The sequence below is a fragment of the Macrosteles quadrilineatus genome, unplaced genomic scaffold (genome assembly GCF_028750875.1).
Source record: "Macrosteles quadrilineatus isolate MER2022 unplaced genomic scaffold, UCM_ALF_1.0 Scaffold_1__1_contigs__length_201487025, whole genome shotgun sequence".
Taxonomy (NCBI): domain Eukaryota; kingdom Metazoa; phylum Arthropoda; class Insecta; order Hemiptera; family Cicadellidae; genus Macrosteles; species Macrosteles quadrilineatus.
In genome coordinates, this window is record NW_026542594.1 from 93,755,630 (window position 1) to 93,780,618 (window position 24,989).

A 24,989-nucleotide genomic window follows, 5' to 3' on the forward strand; every position below is an offset into this window, starting at 1 on the left:
AACTTATTTTTTTTTTGAAAATTTTCGAAATTATATTTTTTTTACCTAAAAAATTTTTTTTTTGAAAAAATGTTCCTTATGTTTTATATATAATATTGAAGCCCATGATTTTCCAAACAAAATGGTATATAGAACATTAGAATTAACATTGTTTTAAGCTTCTCAGATCCGTTTTAATAAAACCTTGCAAATGCGCCAAAAATAGGTGGACATTAAGGCCTAAACTATGGACACTTGGAGGGAAAATCTGATGTTGTTCGGATTTTAATTGTAACTTAGAAGCTAATGTCTTTGACATGTATGACCTTTGACTACCTGAATCAAATAAAAGTCTAGCAGTGTGAGTTAGTTTGTTAACTTCATTTCCATTTGTAACATTTACAATTGCAGTTTGTAAAATTACCTGTTCGTTAACTGCAAGAAGAGACGATAACTTAGTTGATTTTAGTTGAGTTGTGGTCAAGTGTGACGAGCCTCCAATTGGTTTTGGTACTTGTAACTCTCGTCCCGTAGGAACAGTCGGGGAATTCACAGCATCTTTGGTGATACCTGGTGGAAACTGTTTAGGGCAAAGGCTCTTGTGGTGATTTTTGCTTTGCTTACAAAAAACACAAGCCTTGAAAGTTTTACAATTTTTAAGGCTATGTCCCCTTTTTAAACAAATAAAACATAACCCCTTAATTTTGTCCTTACGCTCACTTACTGTGCTGAATGCCGTGCATTGATCACTCCAATGGTCTTTCTCACAAAATATACATCGTCTTAGATTGCAGGACCTATCACCAGTTAACAGGGTCTCGGCAGTTGAGGTAGGTTTATGAATGATATGCTCCACAGTCACATCCCTAGACTTAGTAGAGATTCCCAACAGCATCTCTGATTTCTCTCTAACGATTAGAATGTTTTGAATTGTATTACAAAGTCGATTAACGTTTAATTCTTCGCCTAAGTTTAGTTCTTCAACCTTCAGTAGAACATTGAGAGGTAACTTGTGAGGAAGTAGTTTGAATTTGTATCCTCCCCTAAGGCTTGTAAGCATCTCATATGTTTTTCAATTATGTCGAAGGTACGACGCAAGAATTTTGTGTCATTAGACTTAACAGGAGGAATTTCTATTAGTGACTTGTAGTGTGAGTTTACAATTATCGGTTTGTTAGCAAACCTACTCTTCAGTAAAGAAATTGCTGTATCATAGTTTAATGATGTTAGTGGGAGTCCGGATATACAACGTTTAGCTTCCCCCTCAAGTAATGAATTCAAATAGTTAAATTTGTCAATCACAGTAAGAGCATCATTGCTATGAATGGAGGAGGAAAAGGAATCCCAAAACTCCTGCCATTTGAGGACGTCGCCATCAAAGGTTGGGATGACAAGTTTATGTAGTTTGACCAAACAACGTTTAGGTTCTGAAACTACAGTTTGATCATGGGAGTTACATTGTTTGTCTGCATAATGAGGTGTGAAGGAATCTATTCTTACCTGTAGTTTTGCAACTACTTCTTCGCAATTCAGAACTAGTTCAAATGGATCTCCCACTGACGTACTTGCCCCTCCATTCGTTGAGTCATCGATTTCGATCTGATCAAGTTGTTCAAGTAAGTCTTCCAGACGCCTACGATATCCGTCTAAAGTCGTCAGTGTCCCTAGGAGGTCAGGTTTGGAAGAGTCCTCCCCTTGTAGAAGTAAATTGGCCTCGGTAATGGTATTGCCCAATCTCTTGCTCAAGGTATCAATCTTCTTTAGTAGTCTTGAGGTCATTTTCCAGCTCTCCTACCAATTGTCGCGGATTTATAAGTTTTGTTCTAAATTAAGTAAATATATAAATGTGGAAGCGTGAAATAAGTTTTATTTTTGACAATTAAAGTAGTTTAAGTTTCAGTTAACATCATCTTCTTGCTATTTGTTCAACTAGTACCACTCAATTGTTTTCTTTTTATATTCACAACATCTGGTATTAATTACATATGTTACAAACAGTCTTTTGGGAAATGTTATGGCTTTGCCACACCCCTTATGAATATATGATAGGTGAGAATAAATTCACCCTGCCGCTCTCTGGTGGTGGGAGGTGTAAAGGCCCCAATTTGCAGTTTTTTGCTTATAACTTGAAAACGGCGTGTTGTAGCTTAAATTGTTCAATGTAAAAGTTAAAGCTTATTAAATTTTCTACAACTTAAATCGTATACATTATTCATGAAAGACGCATAGTTTCTGAGATATCCGCGCTCAAAAAAAATATCATGTTCGAAAAAAGATTTTCACCTCCCATTTTTTGTTAAAATCTTATTTTTTCTCCTTCCTTGTTATTTTTTAGAAATATTGACGGAAAGAAGGTTGTAGAGAATTAAATTTACTTCAATAATATATACAAATCAAATATGTATATAGATGAGATGTAAGTAAAAGTTACAGCGTGTTTAAAAAATCGTGATTTACACAAATAATTACCAAGTCTTGTTTTTTTTTTTCATTGCATGATTTGTATGGTTTCTTATAATTATTTAGGCCAAACATAAGTATATCTATATAAATAAAATTACAGTTTTGTCTGTACATTGCTTAGAATCATGCAGTTTTTGGTTATTTTTACGTTTCATAGCCTAAGAAAGCTGAAACGAGTCTTATCTCAATTTCTGTCTATATGTCTGTTTGTCTGTCCATTCTGTGACTCCGTCTGTGACGCCAAAATGTCATTTTACGCGGCCTTCTCCTAGAAAACTAGAGTACCGATCAAGGTTCTAATCATTTTTATGTATTTACTGGATTGGCGAGAGTGTCTTTGGCTATAAAAACATGGCCTCGCTTCTTTGAAAACAAAATAACGAACCATCAAAAACCCAATTTTGTTTGATTTTTTTTCAAATTTTCTCCCAATGTTTACTATTACATTTTATGAAATAACGATCAGCTGTTTGGATTAGTTCTCCCTTCTAGCTGTCACTGATATGTTTACATTTAAAATTGTTTACAAATACCGCAACCATTTCCGATCAAGTTTTGTTAGCACATCCAAACCAAGTGAGATTAAAAACGTTGTGCCTTAATTAACCGATTTAATTAATCGCAAGTGCAACGATTGTTCTTGAGTTTTAATAACCGGGGAAAATAAGGTGAATCAGTGTTGTATTAGTGCTGGGAAACTTACATTTTTTTATCATCGTCACCAATAGCTTACAAAAAAGGTTTCCACTCATTGACGGCGCTTCAAGGACAGTTGTGTAAAGTGCAAAGTAAAAAAAACACAACTGCAGTGGGTGATCGTGGATGTTGCTGTGATCTTGAAAGATCTTTTTGCTTTCACTGTGATCGTAACAGAGGTTTAACTTACAGATGTAGCTAAACTCGCTTTTCCAATGTGTCACTTTTGGTTTCTACTTACTTACATTTCGACAACGATACCTGTACCTTTTCTACTTAGGAAATAAAACTACAAACGTCCAAAACCCCAGATTTGTGCGTTTTTTGTCACATTTCCTCCGAATGTTTGCTAAATAGGTATATGTACCGATTATCGTTTAGAGATTACGTAGGCCTAATATTTTAAATAAGAAACCTTTGTTTGGATAAAGGTGGTTTCTTGAAACTGTCATTAATACTTTAACATTAAAAGTTGCTTACAAATAATGATATTACTTTGGAAATAACTTTGATTTTCGAAAACTAAAAAACCAAGGGAGATTACTAACTTCAGTACTGCGCCACATCAAGTAAAAGTTTTTTTGAGTAAACCATAGTGCGTTTTAAAGCTTTACGTCGTTAACGTTACATGTTACATGTTTTGTAACCTTTGTATTTATTTATTTATTTATTTGGCAACGTATTAACACCTATACAGTTTGATTAGAAGGACAGTTTGAATTGGTCATAAGTACTATATAGTTCTATTCTTCAATGTAAACGTTGGTTTTTGGTACTGCTACTTTTCCTTAGAGCCGGTGGTAGCAGTAAGAATTATTTTTACGTACAAACACATCACTATTTACAACTATAGTTATCGTTAGTGCTTCACCTTATTTCTTATTAAATTTAATTGATGTCTTAATGTATAATTTTTGCGTTTTCTGTCTGGACTCCAAAATGTTGGTTTATGCTATGAAAATGATAAAACATTAGTGAAAGATTTTTTTACCAAACCATCATGAACTTTTAAAGCTTGGCGTTGTTAACGTATAAATTGTTTGTGGACTGTGTATTTATTTACTTATTTATATATTTGCCAACGGATTTACGCCAATTTTACAGTTTGATTAGGCCTAAAAATGATTAGCATAACATTTGATGACACTATCAAAACTTTCAAATAATTATTTTGTTTGTATTTTGCTTTGGTTAAAGCGTAGCAAATCCCCTAATTCAATTACGTATTTGTGTGTGTATGTATGTTGTTAACGCAAGATGTCCTTATTTCTCAGTGTTTCGTGGAGGAAAAGACAAGAGAACCTTTGTTAATGAAAAATTTCAACCCGAATAAAGTGTGCAGTAGTGAGGTTGAGGTAGTATTTTAACTAGTTTTTACCGGTGCGAAAAGTAACTTTCAATTACAGGCCTACCTTAGGGCTATGCCTCATAGATCTATAAAGCAATTCCTATTATCATTAGATATAAAATATGGACTAACACGATCGGGTGACATTTAATTGCGAAACATTCGTTTTGGCTTTGAAACTGTCAGATATTGTATTTGCGAAGGTTTATTTGTATTCCTATACAGTAATAGTTTTGCCAGCATATCTGGAAAAATGCCCACTAAATATGCAAACCAACTGCTGTTCTGAATATAAGGTTTCAACTTACTACAATATTCCTGTACGTAGAACGGGCAAACAGCTAGTTTAAGATATAAAATGGTACAATGATAAATGTAAACCTCTCCTGTTAGGGGAATCAACATTAGTCTAATAGTTACCTGAAAATATGGTTTGCAACCTGTTTACTGTTTAAAAGGGGAGGAGGGAAAATGTGGATAATGAAAATGATTCTGTAAACTAGAACCAAAATTCAAATCACAACAGTTTTATTTATACCAACAGTTACCGAAACAAAGATTTAATACTATAATGTCCATGGTCTGGCTCCTTTTGGACGAGAGGGTCCAACTTCTGTCCCTGAACCTAGTGTCATCTGGAACTGATAATCACTATCGAGGACATCTCTATCATCAAATTTTTGGTTAGACTACATATCTGCTAATCTTTAGTAAAATTGCAAAAATCAAGTACAAAATTTTCCTTGGGGCAGTTGTATAAAGAAAGAGAACTTTCTTTCTGATAAGAAAAACAAGACTAGGCTCTGTACAATATCAAGATGATGAGGAAGGAGACAATGAAAAAGAATGAGATGAGATCAATCTTTATCATGACATGAATTTGTGATGTATTTCTCAGTGGCAAGAACTAGAATATTCAATTATAGAACTAATGTTACCTTAGCCTTTGTTCTTGCAAGAACAAAGGCTCAGTCAACATTCGTTCTGTAATTAAATATGAATTTATTTTGTATGTTTTAATTGTTTTAACTTGGATCATCATAATAAATAGATAACCTTTTTATTTTGTCAAATTGATATTTACATAACTATTACCAATTTTTACCTTAAATATACTTTATTTGGCCTAAAAAATTATCAGAAACCATACAAATTGTGCAATTTAAAAAAATCTAAACTTTGCGACTATTTGTGTAACTCATGATTTTCTTTTAATATTAAAAACGCTGTAACTTTAAACCTACATCTTATCTATTTACATATTTGTATAATATTATTGAAGTAAATTTAATTCTCTACAACCTTCTTTCCGTCAATATTTCTGAAAAATAACAAGGAAGGAGAAAGAAATAAGATTTTAACGAAAAATGTGAGATGAAAATCTTTTTTCAAACATTTTTTTTTTTTTTTTTTGAGCACGGATATCTCAGAAACTATGCGTCTTTCCCTAATAATGTATACGATCAACAAAGTTGTAGCAAATTTAATAAGCTTTAACTTTTACATAGAACAATTTAAGCTACGACACGCCGTTTTCAGGTTATAAGCATAAAACCGCAAATTGGGGCCTTTACACCTCCCACCACCAGAGAGCGGCAGGGTGATTTTATTCTCACCTATCATATATTCATTAGGGGACCCTCCCCGACACATTTTTGAAAAAATTGGGAATACATAGATTTGTTCCTCTATTTTTCCTAATTTGGACATATTTGCTTGAACTATAAGGGATGGTAATCTATTCCTTTTAAATTGATAAGTCCAACTGATTTTATAATATACAATTTTTTAAGTGCATTAAAGCATAGATTTCTGAACAACAAATTTAAAACATATCATAAATTTGTCATTTTGTTCAAACTATAAAAAGCATGCCATGTAGTGAAGAATCAATTTTAAAATCATAAATAATAATGTAAACATTTAATTTTGACAGTTTCAGTAAATGCTCATAACACTTAACCTTTAAAATACAATTTTAAAATTAACAGCTGGTTCATTAAAAGTAGTGTAAAATTATACATATGGTCATAATGTAAACAGATCTGTTGAGGGGACTTTAAAGGCCTCTGGGGCAGAGCCCCAAGGGAATTTATCTCGTTTCTCTTTTGATGGCTCATCTACAGACCAAGACCTTTCTTTAGAGACCCCTACCAAGTTTCTACGCCCAGCCGTTCTCTGAAATTAGCTATGGCAAAAACCTGTTTTTCCTCCATAAGAATAACATGGGATGGGAATTTAAAGGCCACTGGGGCAGAACCCCAAGGGAATTTACCACGTTTCTCTTTTGATGGCTCATCTACAGACCAAACCCTTTCTTTAGACACCTCTACCGAGTTTCTACGCCCAGCAGTTCTCTCAAATCAGCTGTCACAAAGAAAAACAGTTTCAAATTAATATATAGATATATTTTAATCAGATTTGAACATAATTCTTAACGCAATTTGGATATTATTGGGAAAGTGTTGAGGTTTGTGAGTTAGTATGACATCCACATAAACCACGAAACTGATTAAAGCGAATGTTGGCTTTTGAATGTAATTATTGTATATTGTATTCATGAAAGCAATAAGAAGACGATGTGCTAAATTTACTCTGACTTGTTGTGGACCAGATAACGCATTTTATTGATGCAGAGCAGATTTTAGATAACCAATCTGGTTTTAGAAGGGGACACAGTACATGCACAGCTTTGCTTAATATGATTGATGAAATTTACAAAGCCAAAAATAATAAGATGTGCAGCGTATTGTCGTCGTTAGAGTATACACAGGCGTTTGATTCTGTAAACCATAGCTTGTTGATTTCAAAGTTAAAATATTTCAGATTTGACTGTACGGCTCTAGAGTGGATGGCCACATAATTGAGTGGCAGATCACAGATCACAAAAGTGGGCAATCAGCTCTCGTCGTCACTGGCAAAGACAGTCGGTGTTCCCCAGGGAAGTTGTCTTTGTCCTATCTTGTTCAATCGGTATATAGTAGGTATTGAATCACTATTGGATTTCGGGATTATGTATTCTAATGCTGATGGCTGCCAAATCTTGTTATCATACCAGCCTACTTTGGTTGGGGAAGCATTACAGCATATGAGGAGTGGAACCTTTCAAAAGTTTGTGAATGGTCTAAGGATCATGGATTAAAGCTAAACCCTGAAAAATGTTCCACTATGCACTTTGCCAATGCAGCAATCTATGAGCAGCTGGAAAAACACAGCATCAAAGTCACAGTTAATAACTCAGAGCTTTCAATTCCCAAAAGCATTAAGACTAGTAGAACCCCGTCGAAATCGACAGTTAATCTTGAGGTTTTATGTAAATTCAGCTAACTGCGATAGATAGAGTGAAGTCATTAAAATCTTAGTTAAATGAAGGGAGGATAAGCATAATAATAAGTATGACGATTGTGTTCCCTAAAAAACGTGATTGGTGAATTCGTTTAACACAATATTTCCTACCTTTTTATTGGCTTTAGGTTGCCCAAAAGGTTTTTTAGGAGTCTTATAATTGTTTGTTCATTAGTTTGTTTCATGTCAAAGCCACTTTCACTATATATGGGAGAATGAGTTCATATAATTAGTCTATCATGTTACGGAAAGAGTCAATATTTATTACTAACAACTAATTCAATCTGCTTTAGGAAAATCATTCAGATTGTATCCGGATTAATAAGTAAATCTTCATCTTTGGTCATAAAAATACAGAATTTTATCAGCATATTAAATCATTTTTTTTGTATTTGATAAAAATATCTGATTCTCTAGAAAGCAGTAAGATTCTTACTTCGATCGAAGCAATTTTAATTCCTTCTCTTGCCACATCGACCCATGTATTAAATCATCCTGTTCTTACTTTATAATTCATTTACTTATGGGATAGTTTCGCCTTGGCCAGACCGATAACATAAAGCTGTGCATGTATTTCGTGGATGGAATGAACCATAATTGTAGGAAATTTGATCACAAATCTTGAACATTTGCGGAACCAAATGCATAACCTAGTCCAGCCTTGGTAAAAAATTATGCAAATGCGATGAAATGTGATGACACTGTTGTGTTTCCGAATGCTTTGTATGTAGTGAGGTTTAGATGCGTTGTTCGACCTAGCTACATGTGTACAGCAAAGTAAAAACCCTGTACACATCTTTTTAAATACCTGAATTGACATTGGTTCACCTACTTCACCAAAACCATAGATGAAACATACTCCCGTAGTTAGTCTATTCCAAAACTTGAACACAGCTCTCATCCTCAACGTACTCATCTATGACACAATTTTTAACCCGATTGTCAAAAACTTTTATACCAATTAATGAATTTCTGGTGTTCTTTCTTGAATTCAAAAATAAATGGTAATTGAAAGTAGGCAAAAGAAAGGTAAGTTCCAACCTTACAATATATATAAGCTAACCCGATAAGAAATAATTATGTTCCTTTGAAATTGATATGTAACACTTATTTCATAATTTAAAATTTTCTAAGAGCAATAAAGCATATATTTTTGATCAAAACATTTAAAACGTATCATAAATTTATCATTTTGTTGAAACTATAAAAAACTTGCCATGCAGTGGAGGATCAATTTAAAATCATAAATAATAATGTAAACATTAAATTTTGACAGTTTCAGTAGAACTTTGAGTACAATTTTAATATTAACAGCTGGTTCATTAAAAGTAGTGTAAAATCATCCATATGGTCGTAGTGTAAACAAAATTGCAGAGTGAACTTTAAAGGCCTCTGGGGCAGAGTCCCAAGGAAATTTACCTTGTTTCTCTTTTAAGGGCTCACCTACAGACCAATACATTTCTTTAGACACCCCTACCAAGTTTCTACACCCAGCCGTTCTCTCAAATTAGCTGTGACAAAAACCCCGTTTTCCTCCATAAGAATAACATGGGATGGGACTTTAAAGGCCACTGGGGCAGAGCCCTTAGGGAATTTACCACGTTTCTCTTTTGATGGCTCATCAACAGACCAAGACCTTTCTTTAGACACCCCTACCGAGTTTCTACGCCTAGCCGTTCTCTCAAAATAGCTATAACAAAGAAAAACAGTTTCAAATTAATATATAGATTCTTGGTGTGACAATTGACTCACAACTGACTTTTTCTAGCCGTGTAAAACAGATAAGCAAACATGTTGTCGGAAAATGAAAAGTGCTTAATAGGTTTAGAACATTGCTCCCAGCAAACATCAAGTTGAGGTTGGTCAAATCCCTGATTTTCCCTACTTTAAATTACAGCCTACCTGTTTTTGGATACAGTTTAACACAGGAACAGATCACAATACTTCACAGGCTACAGAATTGCTCCCTAAGGTTCGTATACAACCTTAAAAAATATGATCATATCACAAGTCGCCTATAAATCTAACTGAATAGAAGTTGTTTCCAGCACTTTAAAAAACTAACGAATAAAGTAGAAGTTAGCCAAAAAAAACTAACGAATATCGCTACTCGTTAGAACTTCTATTCGTTATTCCCAAGTATGGTCCGTGAACACGATAACCTGGGTAATTTTTATCCGATTTTGATGAAATTTGGCTTGAAGGTGTAGGGCAGGATAAACTTAAATGAGTTCGCAAATCAGCATGATCGGACTATGGAATCAAAGTGTTATGGGGGGTTTTTTGGGTTGAAAATTGGGTTTTTCTTGTTTTTGACCCTTAAAACATAACATTTCCCAATTTCTCTTAACACCATTCAAAGAGCTTAGAAAACAAATAATGTAGTATATTGAAATGTTTTTGTGTGGTTGTGGGTTTCAGAGAAAATTGAAAAATATAGTAAATTTAAAACTTCACTGTTATTCTTATGGAGAATAAGTTAACTGTTGTATAGTCTGATTTTTACCGGAGTGCGGCTGGAGCTCAGCCCTACCTGCGAGGGACCCGACTCACGCACGCACACTCACCACCGTCCTAATTGCCTGAAAGCCCCGATCCCCTATTCACTAAGTAGAAATATGTATAATACCTCAAAATTGCAATTCATTTGATGTTAGATATACAGTAAAGTGGTTAGTGTTAATAAATTTGTTGTTTAATTCAATGAAAAATGAGTCCAAACACGAAATGATTATGACAAGTAGCTAGCTAATAAAAATGTGTTAAAATATTCGTAGCTTTTACACTTTGTAAGCAAAATATATATTGTTTGGTATCATTTTACTAAGCATTTTGAGCTGAAGTCAAAAGCGTTACCAGATTTTATAACAAACGTAAAATTAAAAAATTGATAGTTTAATTTCCGTGAGCCAGCGATGACTTGCGCGGCAGGTCAATGGTCCATCCTTATCCCTTGCGTCTGTGTGTGTGAGGCTTGCGTGTGTGTGAGTAGAGTCGACCCTTCAGCCAGCCGCTTTCCATCAACAATCACACTATAGTTTGCTTGTTTATGGATATATTTTTATCAAACTTGGCAAATGTATTTACTTTATACTAAGCTATTCATATAAAAAAAAAAAAAAACACTTTATTACCCTCCCTGTAGCAACAACCCTAGGTACTTAATGTACCTAATATCAAAAATAGATTTAATTTAAAATCCAACACTACTGGTAAATGGAAATTCGCTTAGCCTGCAGGTTGGCTGTAGTACTAAGGCCTAGGTGGCTGGTTCAGTTTGTTGTCAGATGATGGGGCTGGAAGGAAAGCCAGGCAAGGGCTCTGTGTGGACAACCACCCGGCTGGGAGAAGTCTTTTGCTTTGATCCTGTTACTTTCCAGGTATAAAACATTTTATTATATTTTATTGCTTGTAAAACTAGTAGTAATTAGAAACTGGTATCGTTATTATGTACCTCAAATTTTCTTCAATAGTTGAGTTACTTTGTCATCCTGATTGCATGGAATATTCTATAATGATTAATAGTTGATTAATAAATATATTCTATAATGATTAATAAATACTCTATTATTGTTGTCATCTGTTCTGCTACCTGTATTTTTAATCATGTAATATAATGCTGTAAATAATTTTGTTATCTTTGAGTATTCTCTTTATTATCTGTTGCTTTTGTATTGAATAATTATTAATGTTTTGTTGTAGTGCTTTGCTTATTAAACTTGTAAATTACTTGTAAATACTTGTAAATAATAAGGGACTCTCAACCAAAGTTATACAAGTGCTGATACAGTTATGTTATTTCTAATATTATATTTATATTTGTTGCTACTGCATTGAATATTATATTGTTATGGTTGTATTGCTTTGCATTTTAGAATTGTAAATTGTTATTCTTGAACCATGAAACCTATGTGTAACTGTTATTGCTGATCTGAATCTATATCAATTGTTTGTATAAGTCAATAATCTATTTAGTTATTACTATCTTAGGCTACCATCTTGATGTACACAAATTTGTAAAATTGGTTTAACCGTGGGAAATAAATAAATAAATAGTATATCTATTATCTAATGAACAAAAAATATTGTACTTATTGTAGCGAAATCAGTTTTTAAATTTATTACATACTATCAGTTACCCGGCGCGCGTTGCTGCGCTTAACAACTTTTATTTTAAATGGTAATTTGTTCTTAAATTTAAATAATAAAAACTAGGTGAAACCCGTTGAAATCGACGGTTGCTTTAAAGGCTTATGACAATTCTTCTATCTGTGACAAAAAGAGTGAAATTATAAAAAATGTTTGATTTAAATAAAAAAATGTTGTTTAGATTTAAAATGTTTAGTTTAGCATTGTTTAATGAGTACCTAATAAATAAGTGTAGAAACAATAATGACTATTGCGTTAGTTACAATATATGGTTGATCATTCAATGAATAACATATTTCTTATACCGTCCGTCATAGGAGTTATTGTTCCTATGTTAACTGGTTTATCTTCTTTTTGATGAATATAAAGAATGCTTTTGGGAGAATCTTTAAATAGTATTAAAATTAGGGGTCTGCGGTACAGAAAATTTAAGGTCGGTACGGTTCGGTACGGTACAATATTTTGTACCTCGGTTCTCGGTACAAAATCGGTACGGTACGCGGCTACCCATATTTTTGCGGTTTTCTGCTCAGAACTGTATTCAAACCATTATTTTTAACTTTAATACATTGACATAACTATGAAAATGGATAGTATCCTACATTCATGGTTTTCTAACAACAATTACTGTACCACACATTATTAAAACAATACGTTTTACTACTACGAGGATTGTGTCAAGAAAAATCACAGTTAAGATAAAGGCTTTACCTATTTTACTCTGAGATACTTTGTATAGCCATGAAAAAAGTGGTTTTAAAAATAGGATAAGAGTTTTTAGGAACAAACATGTTTGAAACATTTATTGACAAGATAATTTCACACAACTGGTAAATTATTTCCAACCAACACAATGTCTAGTTGTTTTTAAAACTTTTAAAAACATAGGCCTAAAAGCATTCAGTACGATGACAGTGTAGTTGCCAGCTGTTCACTAGAGGTTATGATGAAGTAATGGCAAAGAGCATATTTTTTTATCAGCTTCAAAACTAGTTATAAGATGGATACAACTCTTGAAAAGTTTTTTTTCTTAAACTAAAATTTGGATTATCACAGAGTAAGATTATTGTCTTTTCATTTACAAAGTTAACATCCACAATATCAATCATATCAATCATTAGTTTATCTTAGACTCAATAGAATTTTCTTAGTATATTTTAAATCTCTTCCAAAGAATCAAAAGACCCAGGCCTAGACGTAATTATTTAGGAGGGCCTATATATAAATTGATTAGGTTACAATGAGGGTAGCAAAATCACTATCTAGTTCATAAGATTTAGATTGCATAAAGTACATTCAACACAACACAAAAATACAGGAAACTAAAAAACATTTTAAGCCTTAAACAGGCACATCTAACAATATAAGACAAGATACAGAACATGTAATGACATAATTTGAGATCGAGTAGGCTTGAATAACGAAAACAAAAAATATGCAAACAACAACTACGCTTGTGGTTGTCAATAGAAAGATAAAATATCTATAACAAATATTTTAACTTATAAAATAAGATTGTAGATTAGTTAGGCCTACATGTTTAATATGTAGCCATAAACAGTTTTATGGCAGTAGGCAATGGCCACCAGCAAATTGAATATGACTGAGTTAGAGATAACATTTAACAGTCATCAGAAAACTATTATTTTTATGATAAAATAGAATTGGAGAAAGTCGTAAAGAAATAAAAGTGATAAAACTCAACAGTTCTTGGAAGTACTTGAATACAACAATTATTGTCGTGATAAAATGTTAAAGGATTTGGGACTGCTAATGGGGTTTTTTTTGCATCATCACCCTAGTAATAAATTATGAAGATCGTAAACAAACATCTGATAAGACTTTTATGTGCTAGGAACCAACTGTCGTTGACTACGATAGTAAACTGAAACTGAAAGTAATTTATTATTATAATACGGCTGTAACGAACCGAATTTATACCGTGTAAAATGCTGTACCGAACCGATGACAGTAATTAGCTTGTACCGTACCGACTTTTTCGGTGCACCGTAGACCCCTAATTAAAATCGTATTGGTGGATCTTTTGTGGTTCACACTTCTGCGATTTTAATAGTGTTATGCAGATTAAATCAGTTTTATTTTTTTTATATTTTTTTATATCTGTTGAGAAGAAACGTTTTTACTTCAAAGAGAGGCCCACCCTAAAGCTGTGTAGGCCTAAGTTTTAATCTGTCCAGTAGTTAATGCGTGATTGAACTTCAAACAAACAAACTTTCACATTTATAATATTAGTAAGATTTACAATTTATGTATAGGGTGTTTCAGAATTTGTGTCGGATATTTTAGGGTATTGTTCCTGGGTAAGAAACAAATCCAAAGATCATATTTAAATTGACCGGAAGTCCTTAGTTACTCACATAGCCGCCATTTTGTTTTTTCGCTTATTAATTGTTTTCTAAAAGTAGTAAGAGATACGAAATAGAAACTTTGTAAAAACATTTATGACAACTAGGCAAAGCTACAAAAAAATTATGAACATTTTTAAAATTCATAAAACAAAATGGCGGCCATTTAAAGTTTTGTTTCTTAGATTACTCAAAAACCGTTGAGTTACAAAAAATTTACAAGGATAACTTTTTTAAGATAATTTAATTACAAATTGATTGACACCTTAATCTTTAAGATTGGACGAATATTAATTGAGATATGGCAGCTTTAGTAATACGTGACCGCTGGAGGTTAGATGTAGTGCATGCCGTGGCATGCGGCCTTTAGTCTGCCACAACAATGCAACAGTCTGCGTCCACTTTGAAAGTTATTTTTTAGCGATTTTAGATGATTTCAAACAATAATAAAATATTACATAACTCCAAAAGTGTCTTTTTTTAAATCAGTTATCAATCATTAGGATGGCTTAAAAATTGCACACCTATTTACTGTTTTTTAAATTCACACTAAACACCCTAATTTTTTTAATCAGCTGTGGTTAAAGTCAACATACTGTACTTGTTTACAAACTAATCAGCTGATTGTATTTTGTCTGAAGATGTTATTGTTTAGTCAATGTAGTCAGTTCCTCTAACTTTTTACACTTACTTTAAAAGTAAGTGATAACATCTTCAGACAAAATAAAATCAGCTGATTAGTTTGTAAACAAGTATGTTGACTTTCACCACAGCTGATTTAATAAGTTTGGGTGTTTAGGCTACGGCCACACGGGCTTTTTTTCACGCAAGAACGCAGCGTGAACAAACGCGAGAAATATGGGCAGCATTAAATGTAATGAGGTATGCCACACGAAGTGTATTTTCACGCAGATGCGGCACGTCTGCAAAATCACCCGCCGCGGGCCCGCAGAAGAATGGACTGGGGTGCATTTTTGAAGCTTGTTTTCACGCTCTGTCCCTGGCCACACAAGCGGGAGCAACACGCAGCTTTGATCAAGTCGTCTTAGCAAGTTAAAATAAAGATAAATGTACATAATTTTTTTTCCAGGATAGCGTAAAATATTTGGGTCTAGCCAATCACACAGTAGGACTACACGTTTTATTTTAAACATAGGTTGACCTTACTGGACCACTTAATAATTTATTACTAAAAGGAAAGGAATTTAGTTGGACTAAAAAATTTAAAGAGGTATTTATGTAGTAGAATATTCAAGATCTGATGAAAATCTTGTCATAAAATATTTATATTATACTTATTTTTTTAAACTAAATATATATAATTAAATGAAAAGTTAACAACATAAAATGATTTTAGTGTTGTTTTCGTATCAAAATTAATATACCATTCATATTTCTTGTTCACTAGTCGGAAACAAGGTTACTATTCCGGCCATGAGGAAGATATACAACATAATTACGTGAATCCGTCAATCAACTGCGGGTTCCCACTGCATTTTGACGCTCCTGGACTTCATCCATCGTAAGAATAAGCTAAATTTAACTGCGTGAAAAAAATGCACGTGTGGCATACAACAGCGGGGATTCAAGCAGCGTGAAAATAAGCTAATTTTGCCGCGTGAAAAAACGCCCGTGTGGCCGTAGCCTAAGTGTGAGTTTAAAAACAGTAAAAAGCTGTGCAATTTTTAAGCCATCCTAATGATGGATAATTGAAAAAGACACTTTTGGGGTTATGTAACATTTTATTATTGTTTGAAATAATCTAAAATAGTTTAAAAATAACTTTCAAAGCAGACGCAGACTGTTGCATTGTTGTGGCAGACTAAAGGCCGCATGCCACGGCATGCACTACATCTAACCTCCAGCGGGCACGTATTACTAAAGCTGCCATAGTATCTCAGTTAATATTCATCCAATCTTAAAGATTAAGGTGTCAATCGATTTGTAATTTTTTTGTAAACTCAACGGTTTTTTGAGTAATTTAAGAAACAAAATTTTAAATAGCTGCCATTTTGTTGTATGAATTTTTAAAATGTTCATTTTTTTTGTATTTTTGTGTAGTTATCATAAATGTTTTTACAAAGTTTCAATTTCGTATCTGTTACCATTTTTTAGAAAACAATTAATAAGCGAAAAAACCAAATGGAGGCTGTGTGAGTAACTAAGGACTTCCGGTCAATTTTAATATGATATTTGGATTTGTTTCTTACCCAGGAACAATACCCTAAAATATCCGACACAAATTCTGAAACACTGTATATTTATATATGTATATGTGTGTGTGTGTCCATTAGCACGATAACTCGAACAAAAGTAATCTGATTTTGATGAAATTTGGTATAAACGTGTAAACCTAAATTTGTTTCAAACAAGTTCACAAACCAGCATGATCGAACCATGGGAACATGGGAACGGAGGTTTATGGGGGGTTTTATAGGGGGAAAATGGATTTTTCCCATTTTTGACCCTAAAAACATAAAATTTTGGAATTTGTTTCCCAACCATTTTGTAGGGCTTAAAAAAAGAAATAATTTAGTACGTTGAAGCATTGTTGTATGCCTAATGGTAACGGAGAAAATTCAAAAAAGTGCAAATTTAAAATTCCCATGTTATTCTTATGGAGAAAATGAAAACTGTTGTAGTTTACTTGTTTATGGATATATGTTGATAAAATTTGGCAAATATATTTATTTCATCCTATACTATTGACGTTTGGTGTAAAAACACTGTTTACCTTCCCCGTAGCAGCAAACCTAAGCACTCGTTAAATCTAATGTTATTTAAATTGGGAATAAATATGTCTTATTTATGGAAATATCTATACAGGGTTAGTAAAAAGTGTGGAGACCCCCTGTTATTTTTTAATGGCCCATACTAGAAAAACTAAACTCGGCACACCTTTATAGCATGTTATGAAGTACATTTTGGGCATAACCGACACTTGGTGTACATCCCCAAAATGGGGGATTTTGGGGGAAACTCAAAAGTTTCAAATGGAAAGACTGATCGAGTGTCCCCTCATTTTGAAGGTCTTTGTAAAGGAAAACCAACAATGCAAATTAGAGGTCTATACCTCAATCCAGTAAAAAATGACAGCCAATTGAAATTCTCTCTTCGTGTACATCCCCAAAATGGGGGATTTTTGGGGGAAACTAAAAAATTTCAAATGGAAAGCCCCATTGAGTGACCCCTCATTTTGAAGGTCATAATAAAAGAAAACTAATAACGTAAACTAGAGGTTTCTATCTTAACACAGTAAAATATGGCAGCCAATTGAATATAAAATTGCAAGTATTTCTGATTTCTAAAGATTTCAATCAGCTTCCATTTTTTACTGGATTGAGATAGAAACCTCTAGTTTGTGTTGTTAGTTTTCTTTTACCAGGTCCTTCAAAATGAGGGGTCACTCGGTGGGGCTTAACTTTTAAAATTTTTGAGTTTCCACCAAAATCCCCCATTTTGGGTTTGGGAACCAAGTGGATATTAGGCTTAAAAAGTACTTCATAACATGCCAAAAAGGTGTGTAGAGTTTAGTTTTCCTAGTGTGAGCCATTACAAAATTTACAGGGGGTCTCCAGACTTGGAAAGCTGTAAGTTAAATTTAACTTCTGATAATTTCAATTGGCTACCATTTTTTACTGAATTGAGATATAGACCTATAGTTTGCGTTGTGGGTTTTTTTTACCAGGACTTTCAAAATGAGGGGTCACTCGATGGGTCTTTGTATTTGAAATTTTTGAGTTTCCCCCAAAATCCCCCATTTTGGAGATGTACACCAAGTGGCGGTTATGCCCAAAAAGTACTTCATAACATACCATAAAGGTGTGCCGAGTTTGGTTTTTCTAGTATGGGCTGTAAAAAAAATAACAGGGGGTCTCCACACTTTTTACTAACCCTGTATATTAATAGGCAAGAATGTTTCTTTAAAACCTTTTTCTCAGCTCGTGTGCATTGCAGGGAAATTCTACGCATACCGTTAAAAAGACATTTTCCAGTAGAAGTGAAGAATCCCTTTAAAAATTAAAATAGGCTCAAATATAAGCACAAAAATTGGATTTGAAATTTTAAAAAATTAACATGGGCTTTTTGGGTTGCTATGCTGGTGACGAAATAACAACAAAATATAAACAGAAAATCAAAACAAATGGAAGAAATTACAATCACATGTTTTATTTACAGCGTGGGGTGAAAATAGAGAAGCCTGAACCTTTACACTCCATCCCCTTGTTAAAGTTGTCACCAGTTTTTTTTTTATTAAGTTCGTCGTAGTTGATGTGAGCCACTAACAGATTGCGCTGAACTAAATGACTAATTTCTGTTGAATACACGATGTTTTTTTAATCAAGTCAAACTTATGGAATGACTTATTATGAGATATAGCAACTGTTATGACCCATAATATTTGTCAGCAACAAAAAATAAGGTAGAAAATATAAATTTAATTCAAGCATTTGGTAATTGGCTCACACGTTTCTTAATAAAAAAATTGCGACATCTGGTCCATAGAGATCTATTTTAGTATCCAATAGTCAATACGTGTATATTACATGTTTTTGGTTGAGTTTTCGACCACTGGACGACCACTAGTTTTAGTTAATCAGACAAGTTGAAATTCGCTTAGTCTGCAGGTTTGCTGCAGCGGGGGTATTTATCCATGTTTTTGCCTCCTGGTTTGATATGGAATACTAATACATAGGTTCAATACCTTTTCATGTTAACCATTCTAGTAGTTTTTTTCAGGATGACTATAGTTTGGAGGCTTGCAGCCCCATATAGTCCAGGACCTGACTAGGGTTCTGTGTGCATGTCGTGTATAGAGAATTTTGCTTTTGCATTTCAATATAGGTGTCTTAGGAAGTGTTTTCCACTTGGGTGTCAAGTTCGCACCTGGTACGTTTTCGAGCTATGACGTCATCAAAATGGCGGCCATTGATTTTTTTTAATCGTATATTTCGCAAACTATTTGTCGGATCGGAATGAACTTTTTTTGTTTGAAAGATAATTTTAAATGCTACCTGTTTTACATTTACACATTTGTTGTATGTTTAGTACATTCTTCGTAATTTTGCAAAAACCTGTATTTTTTAATATTTTTGTTTGTAACGTTTTATTGATACAATTTATCAAAAAGCACCAATGGAAAAAGTTGTAGAACGTTTAAAAATCTTTACAAAAATACCAAATTCGATATGTTTTCCTCAAAAGATTACTTTAAGAAACTAGATAAATCTCATAAAAACACAAATTTTGGCGCAAAAACTCCTATTAGTCCGGCATCTAGGGCAGTTCGCAAGTCTTATAAAGACAGTTTTACCATTCAATGTTGATGTATGTGTCTAAATAAGTGTTTTCAACTCGGGTGTCACGTCTGCACCCACTGCAGTTTCCGGTTATGACGTCATTAAATTGGCGGAAAGGGCTATATTAAAAATAACTATATTTTACATACCATGTATCGGATCGGAATGAACTTTTTTTGTTTGAAAGATAAGCTTACATGCTATCTTTCTTACATTTACACTTTTGTTGTATGTTTAGTACCTTTTTCGTAATTTTGCAAAAACCTATATTTTTAAACATTTTTGTGTTATTTTTGTCGATAACGTTTTATTGATACAATATATCAGAAATAACCTAAAAACAAAGTTGTAGCACGTTAAAAGAGCTTTACAAAAATGCCAAATTAATGAAGACATATGATTTCTATATGGAGCTGCAAGCCTCAAAACTATAGTCATCCTGAAAAAACTACTAGGATTGATGACGTGAAAAGGTATTTAACCTATTTATTAGTATTATACATTTTGTTGTGTATGTACAGGTAGGTAAAGTCACTTGCCTGGTAATGTTTTGACCTATGATATGTTGACAGACAGCTCAGTACAAGGATGGTTTGTACTGTCAGAAGCTTAATGTGAGGCAGGGAAACAGTTGGTTATTGACAAACGGCTTTGCTCCAGGATCTCGTCTGGTCCTTAACGGAACAGTTAATGACGGTGCTGACAGGTTAGTTGGCCCAAAATGTTAGCATTTATAATATTATTGGGAATGTGTGGATTCTCGATACCAATTTTTAATACCACCAATTCTTGGAGATTTGTATCGGTTGGTATTGTTAACGAACCAGCATACATTGTTAAGAGTTTGCAAATCAGCATGATCGGACTATGGAACGAGGTTTTATGCTGTAAAAATACTTTTTTTGTATTTGGGGAGGTATCCACTTTCTCACCCTATTTTCCAATCATGAATTGAAGGAAGCACCACATATAGAACTCTTCCCTAATGTATATAGTTTGAAAGTAAATTCAAAATTAGTGTTGTTTTAGCAAATTTCCCTATAGGAGGAATGTCAATGTAGCTATTAGAGTAAGGGGCAGCCGAGTTGGCGGTGTCGGACAGGCAGGCAACTACTACCCTTTTGCGAAACTAGGCTCATGGCCCGTCTTTACTAAAAACATTTCTCATGTGGTCAATGAAATGAAATGAAATGAAATGAAATGAAATGAAATGAAATGAAATGCTTTATTGTCGTTAAAACTGAGTACAAAGTTCATGACAATCGTCAAAAGAAAAAGAAAACAATCAAGATGGCAACTAAAACTAAAACTCTAAACCAAAGTACTCTTCATGTTTATACAGGCAAGCCTGGGTTAGAGTAGTTTTTAAAACATGTTAAAACATGTTTTAAAACATGGGTCACGGTCGTCCCCTTTCAAGTAGCGCTATTCTTGAGTCAAAAGTGTAGTTATTTGAGCTTGAGCTGTTATTGCATGTATTTAGTAGACTTAAAAATATAAGTTAGATAGAAATTTTAAAAATTTAATTCTACGTTTATTTGTTTTATTTTCATGTTTTTAAGCGGTTTCATGTTCTGGTACTTTTCAAACAACGGTCGTCTTTTACATGCTATAGCGTAAAAACTACTAATATAATCGTCATGAAATAGACAACTTTAGGATAGTATATTTCTAAGGCATAATTATAAGTTACAGAATAATGTACTTACTTCATAAATAAAAACTGATTTGTTCTAAGAGTTGACCGGAGCATTATTACCCCTATCGTTCGTATCATGCAAGCTTGTTTTTATGATTATGGCCAATCCACCTTAAAATATATAGTATTAGTGTTTTAAATAAAATATTGCAACTCACTTTAATCCAACTCGGGTGGCAGCTCGTTTACACCAAGGTCCATCTCGTCTTCGGATTCGGGATCGTCGTAATCAGGGTCGTCGTCATCATCATCATCTTCAATTCTGATTACAAACTGCTCCACTATATTGTCCCACATGTGTTCTTCCTTCATGTACTTAATTTCCTGGTTTTCTACATGCTGACACACTTTTTCCCATTGTTCTTTTCCGATTTCCTAGAATGCGCGGTCTGTAAGGGCCATAACTTCGTTCATTTTAAAAGTAGTGTTGTTGGACGCCACTTTTCCCTTAACCTGGGCCCATATCTTCTCAATTGGATTTAGCTCAGGGTGATATGGAGGCAAGCAAAGCACAGCGTGACCATGTTTCCGTAATAAAGTGTCGACTGTGAATTGTTTATCTACTTCTTTTCTTCCTTTTATGATTTCATACAGTTCAGCATTAGTAGCTCTTTCAGGAAAAGTTATCCGCCGATCTTGCAGCCATTTAATCAATTCAGCTTTTCGGGAGTTGCTCGTAGGTTGCTTTTCAAGTAACTTATTATGATAAGATGCATTGTCCATCACGGCGATCGACTGGGGAGGTAAATTTGGAATCAGCTTCTCTTTCAACCACTTAACATAATTTACAGCATTCATATCATCATGATAATCTCCAGTCTTAAGTCCTGATTTAAACATTAATTTAGCGTTAGGAATGAAGCCCTCTTTATATCCAGCGTGAACAATAATTAGTCTACTCCCTTTAGACACGGGCTCTTTGAGGCCAGCATTTCTATTTTTTGTGTCGGACCATGACATTGATTTAGTATGTGTACTGTGAATGTATGTTTCATCTGTGTATATAATGTTCCTTTTCTGCTCTCGATACTCTGCTATTTTTCGTAAGTATGCTATTCGAAGAAGTTTTACATCATGTCTTTCAATCAAAATTTTTCTGTTATCTTCAGTCTTTTTCCATGCAAACCCGATTTTGTATAGAATTCTTCTTAAAGACCTTGAACTTCCTTTGAAATTTAAATTTGATGCATTCATTTCTTCCATTAGTTTTTTTATTGTAATATGACTTTTGTGGATCAAGTAGTAATTATTTATTAATCGCCTCAACGCATCTAGATCGAATGAATCAAGGCAGCAGACGGTTTTCTTTCTCTTTATAATTTTTTTCGGAGAAATAAAGTTTGGTCTCAAAACATTTTCACATTTTTTTGCTTCAGCTACAATCCGTTCTATTGTTCGAGGGGCCACGATTGTTGCTTCATGAACTTTCTCAATCGCTTTGTATTTTGGCATATTTGGTTCACTTCCTTGAAAATAATTAAAAACATTGAAAACGATTTCCCGTGCATGGCTATGTAGAATTTTACCTTTTCCCCCAACTTTAGACATTTTTTATCACTGTCATAGGCCTATACAAAAATTATGTTAAAAAATAAAACTAATCCTAAATAAAACAAGGTCTTGTTTAGTATTTACCCATCATTATCGAAAAAGAATATTTATATTGACTAACACAACTTATCACTTTAAAAACACTTCTCTCAAATGTTATCACCTAATAACTAAAAAAAAAACTGAAGATAAATAAAGTTTTTACACTTAAACCCACTGTTGTCACTCAACACTGCGAAACGATCTTCTCTACACTTTCTCCAAGATGCAACTGAGGAGCGAGTCGACGAATTTAAAAACCTGACCAATTGTTATGCGTTTCCCGGAAACGGTCCCTCATCTAACAGCTGTGCGAGTTGGCAAGTTGAGGCGATTTGCCTGGCAGTAAACAGTATATGTGATTCCGACCAAGGCCCCGCTATGGGACCTCGTTTGGATGTGATGCAATGATAATGCATATAATTAAGAATAATTATATGCATTATTGTGCTTGTACTTTAATACTGTAAAAACTGTTAAAACATAATATTATACAGGGTGTTTTTTTAAAAACTTGCATCTTTATTTATGTAAAAACCGCAATAGATAGAAATATGCAGTTTGCGGGAATCATCTATTGACGTAGGGGGACCAATTGTTTTGAATTCAACGTTACATTCACATTCCCCCCCTTTCCCCCCCTGCCACCAACTTATTTTTTTTATATAGCAAGGTACCCCTTGTGACATATCAAATAAAAGAGCATAAAAAAAGAAAATATTTGATGAAAAAAAATTGAAAATCGGTTCATAAATTTGTGAGATATTCCCCCCCTCACCCCCCCGGAACTTAATTTTTTTTTAATATCAAAGTACCCCTTGTGACATATCAAATGAAAGAGCATGAAAAAAGAAAATTTTTGGTGAAAAAAAATTTAAAATCGGCTTATGAATTTGTGAGATAATCACCCCCCTTTTCCCCTACCCATAACTTGTTTTTTAATAGCAAGGTACCCGCCCTTGTGACATATCAAATGAAAAATAAATTTCGCCAAAATTTTTCTTTTTTCATGCTCTTTCATTTGATATGTCACAAGGGGTACTTTGCTATTAAAAAAAAAATTAAGTTCCGGGGGGGTGAGGGGGGGAATATCTCACAAATTTATGAACCGATTTTCAATTTTTTTTCATCAAATATTTTCTTTTTTCATGCTCTTTTATTTGATATGTCACAAGGGGTACCTTGCTATTTAAAAAAATTAAGTTGTGGGCAGGGGGGGAAAGGGGGGGAATGTGAATGTAACGTTGAATTAAAAAAAATTGGTCCCCCTACGTCAATAGATGATTCCCGCAAACTGCATATTTCTATCTATTGCGGTTTTTACATAAATAAAGATGCAAGTTTTTAAAAAAACACCCTGTATATAATGCAGTATTCCGTTATTAATGTAGCATTATAATACTGCATTTTGCTTACATTTAAGTAAGATAGAATTTCAAATATCGATTAAAACAGATACATAAAACTACTTTTTTTATAGACTCTAAAACAATATTAGACCAAATATTAAATTTTACTCGATTTAGTTTTGACATTAAAATAAATTGTTATAGTACGAATAAACTACTTGTGTGTAAATATATTTACTGTAGCTATCGTAGTACAGTACAGAACGAAAAGGGTCAAGAGACAGTGGTTGTGAAACAATGTCTTCACGCAGGATAGTACACATTTGGCAGGCGAAATGGGTAGTAGAGCTTTCCGCCAACTCGGCTGCCCCTTACTCTACATAGGTGGCACGGTAAGACCTAGACCCGGGACCGATTTATTTTTTCATTTTGATGTCCCCAGAGGCCAAAAACACCATTCGTTCAAATTTATATATATATATATATATATAGATTTATATATATATATATATAGATTTATATATACGTCCGTGAACACGATAACTTGAGTAATTTTTGTCCGATTTTGATGAAATTTGGTTTAAAGGTGTAAAGCGGGATAAACTTGAATGAGTTCGCGAACCAGCATGATCGGGCAATGGGAACGGGGCTTTACGGGGGGTTTTATGGGGTAAAAATTGATTTTTCTCACTTTTGACCCTCAAA

The 24,989-nt window shown here is 33.6% G+C and overlaps 1 protein-coding gene across 1 annotated transcript in view; it reads left to right on the forward strand.

The window, feature by feature from the left end:
- LOC128998992 (tectonin beta-propeller repeat-containing protein-like) overlaps positions 1–24,989 on the forward strand; it is a 128,556-nt gene that overhangs the window by 10,343 nt on the left and 93,224 nt on the right. Inside the window, exons 5-6 of the mRNA XM_054425352.1 lie at positions 11,108–11,211; positions 20,219–20,352. Of these exons, the coding sequence (XP_054281327.1) occupies positions 11,108–11,211; positions 20,219–20,352 (238 nt within the window). The remainder of the gene's footprint in view (positions 1–11,107; positions 11,212–20,218; positions 20,353–24,989) is intronic.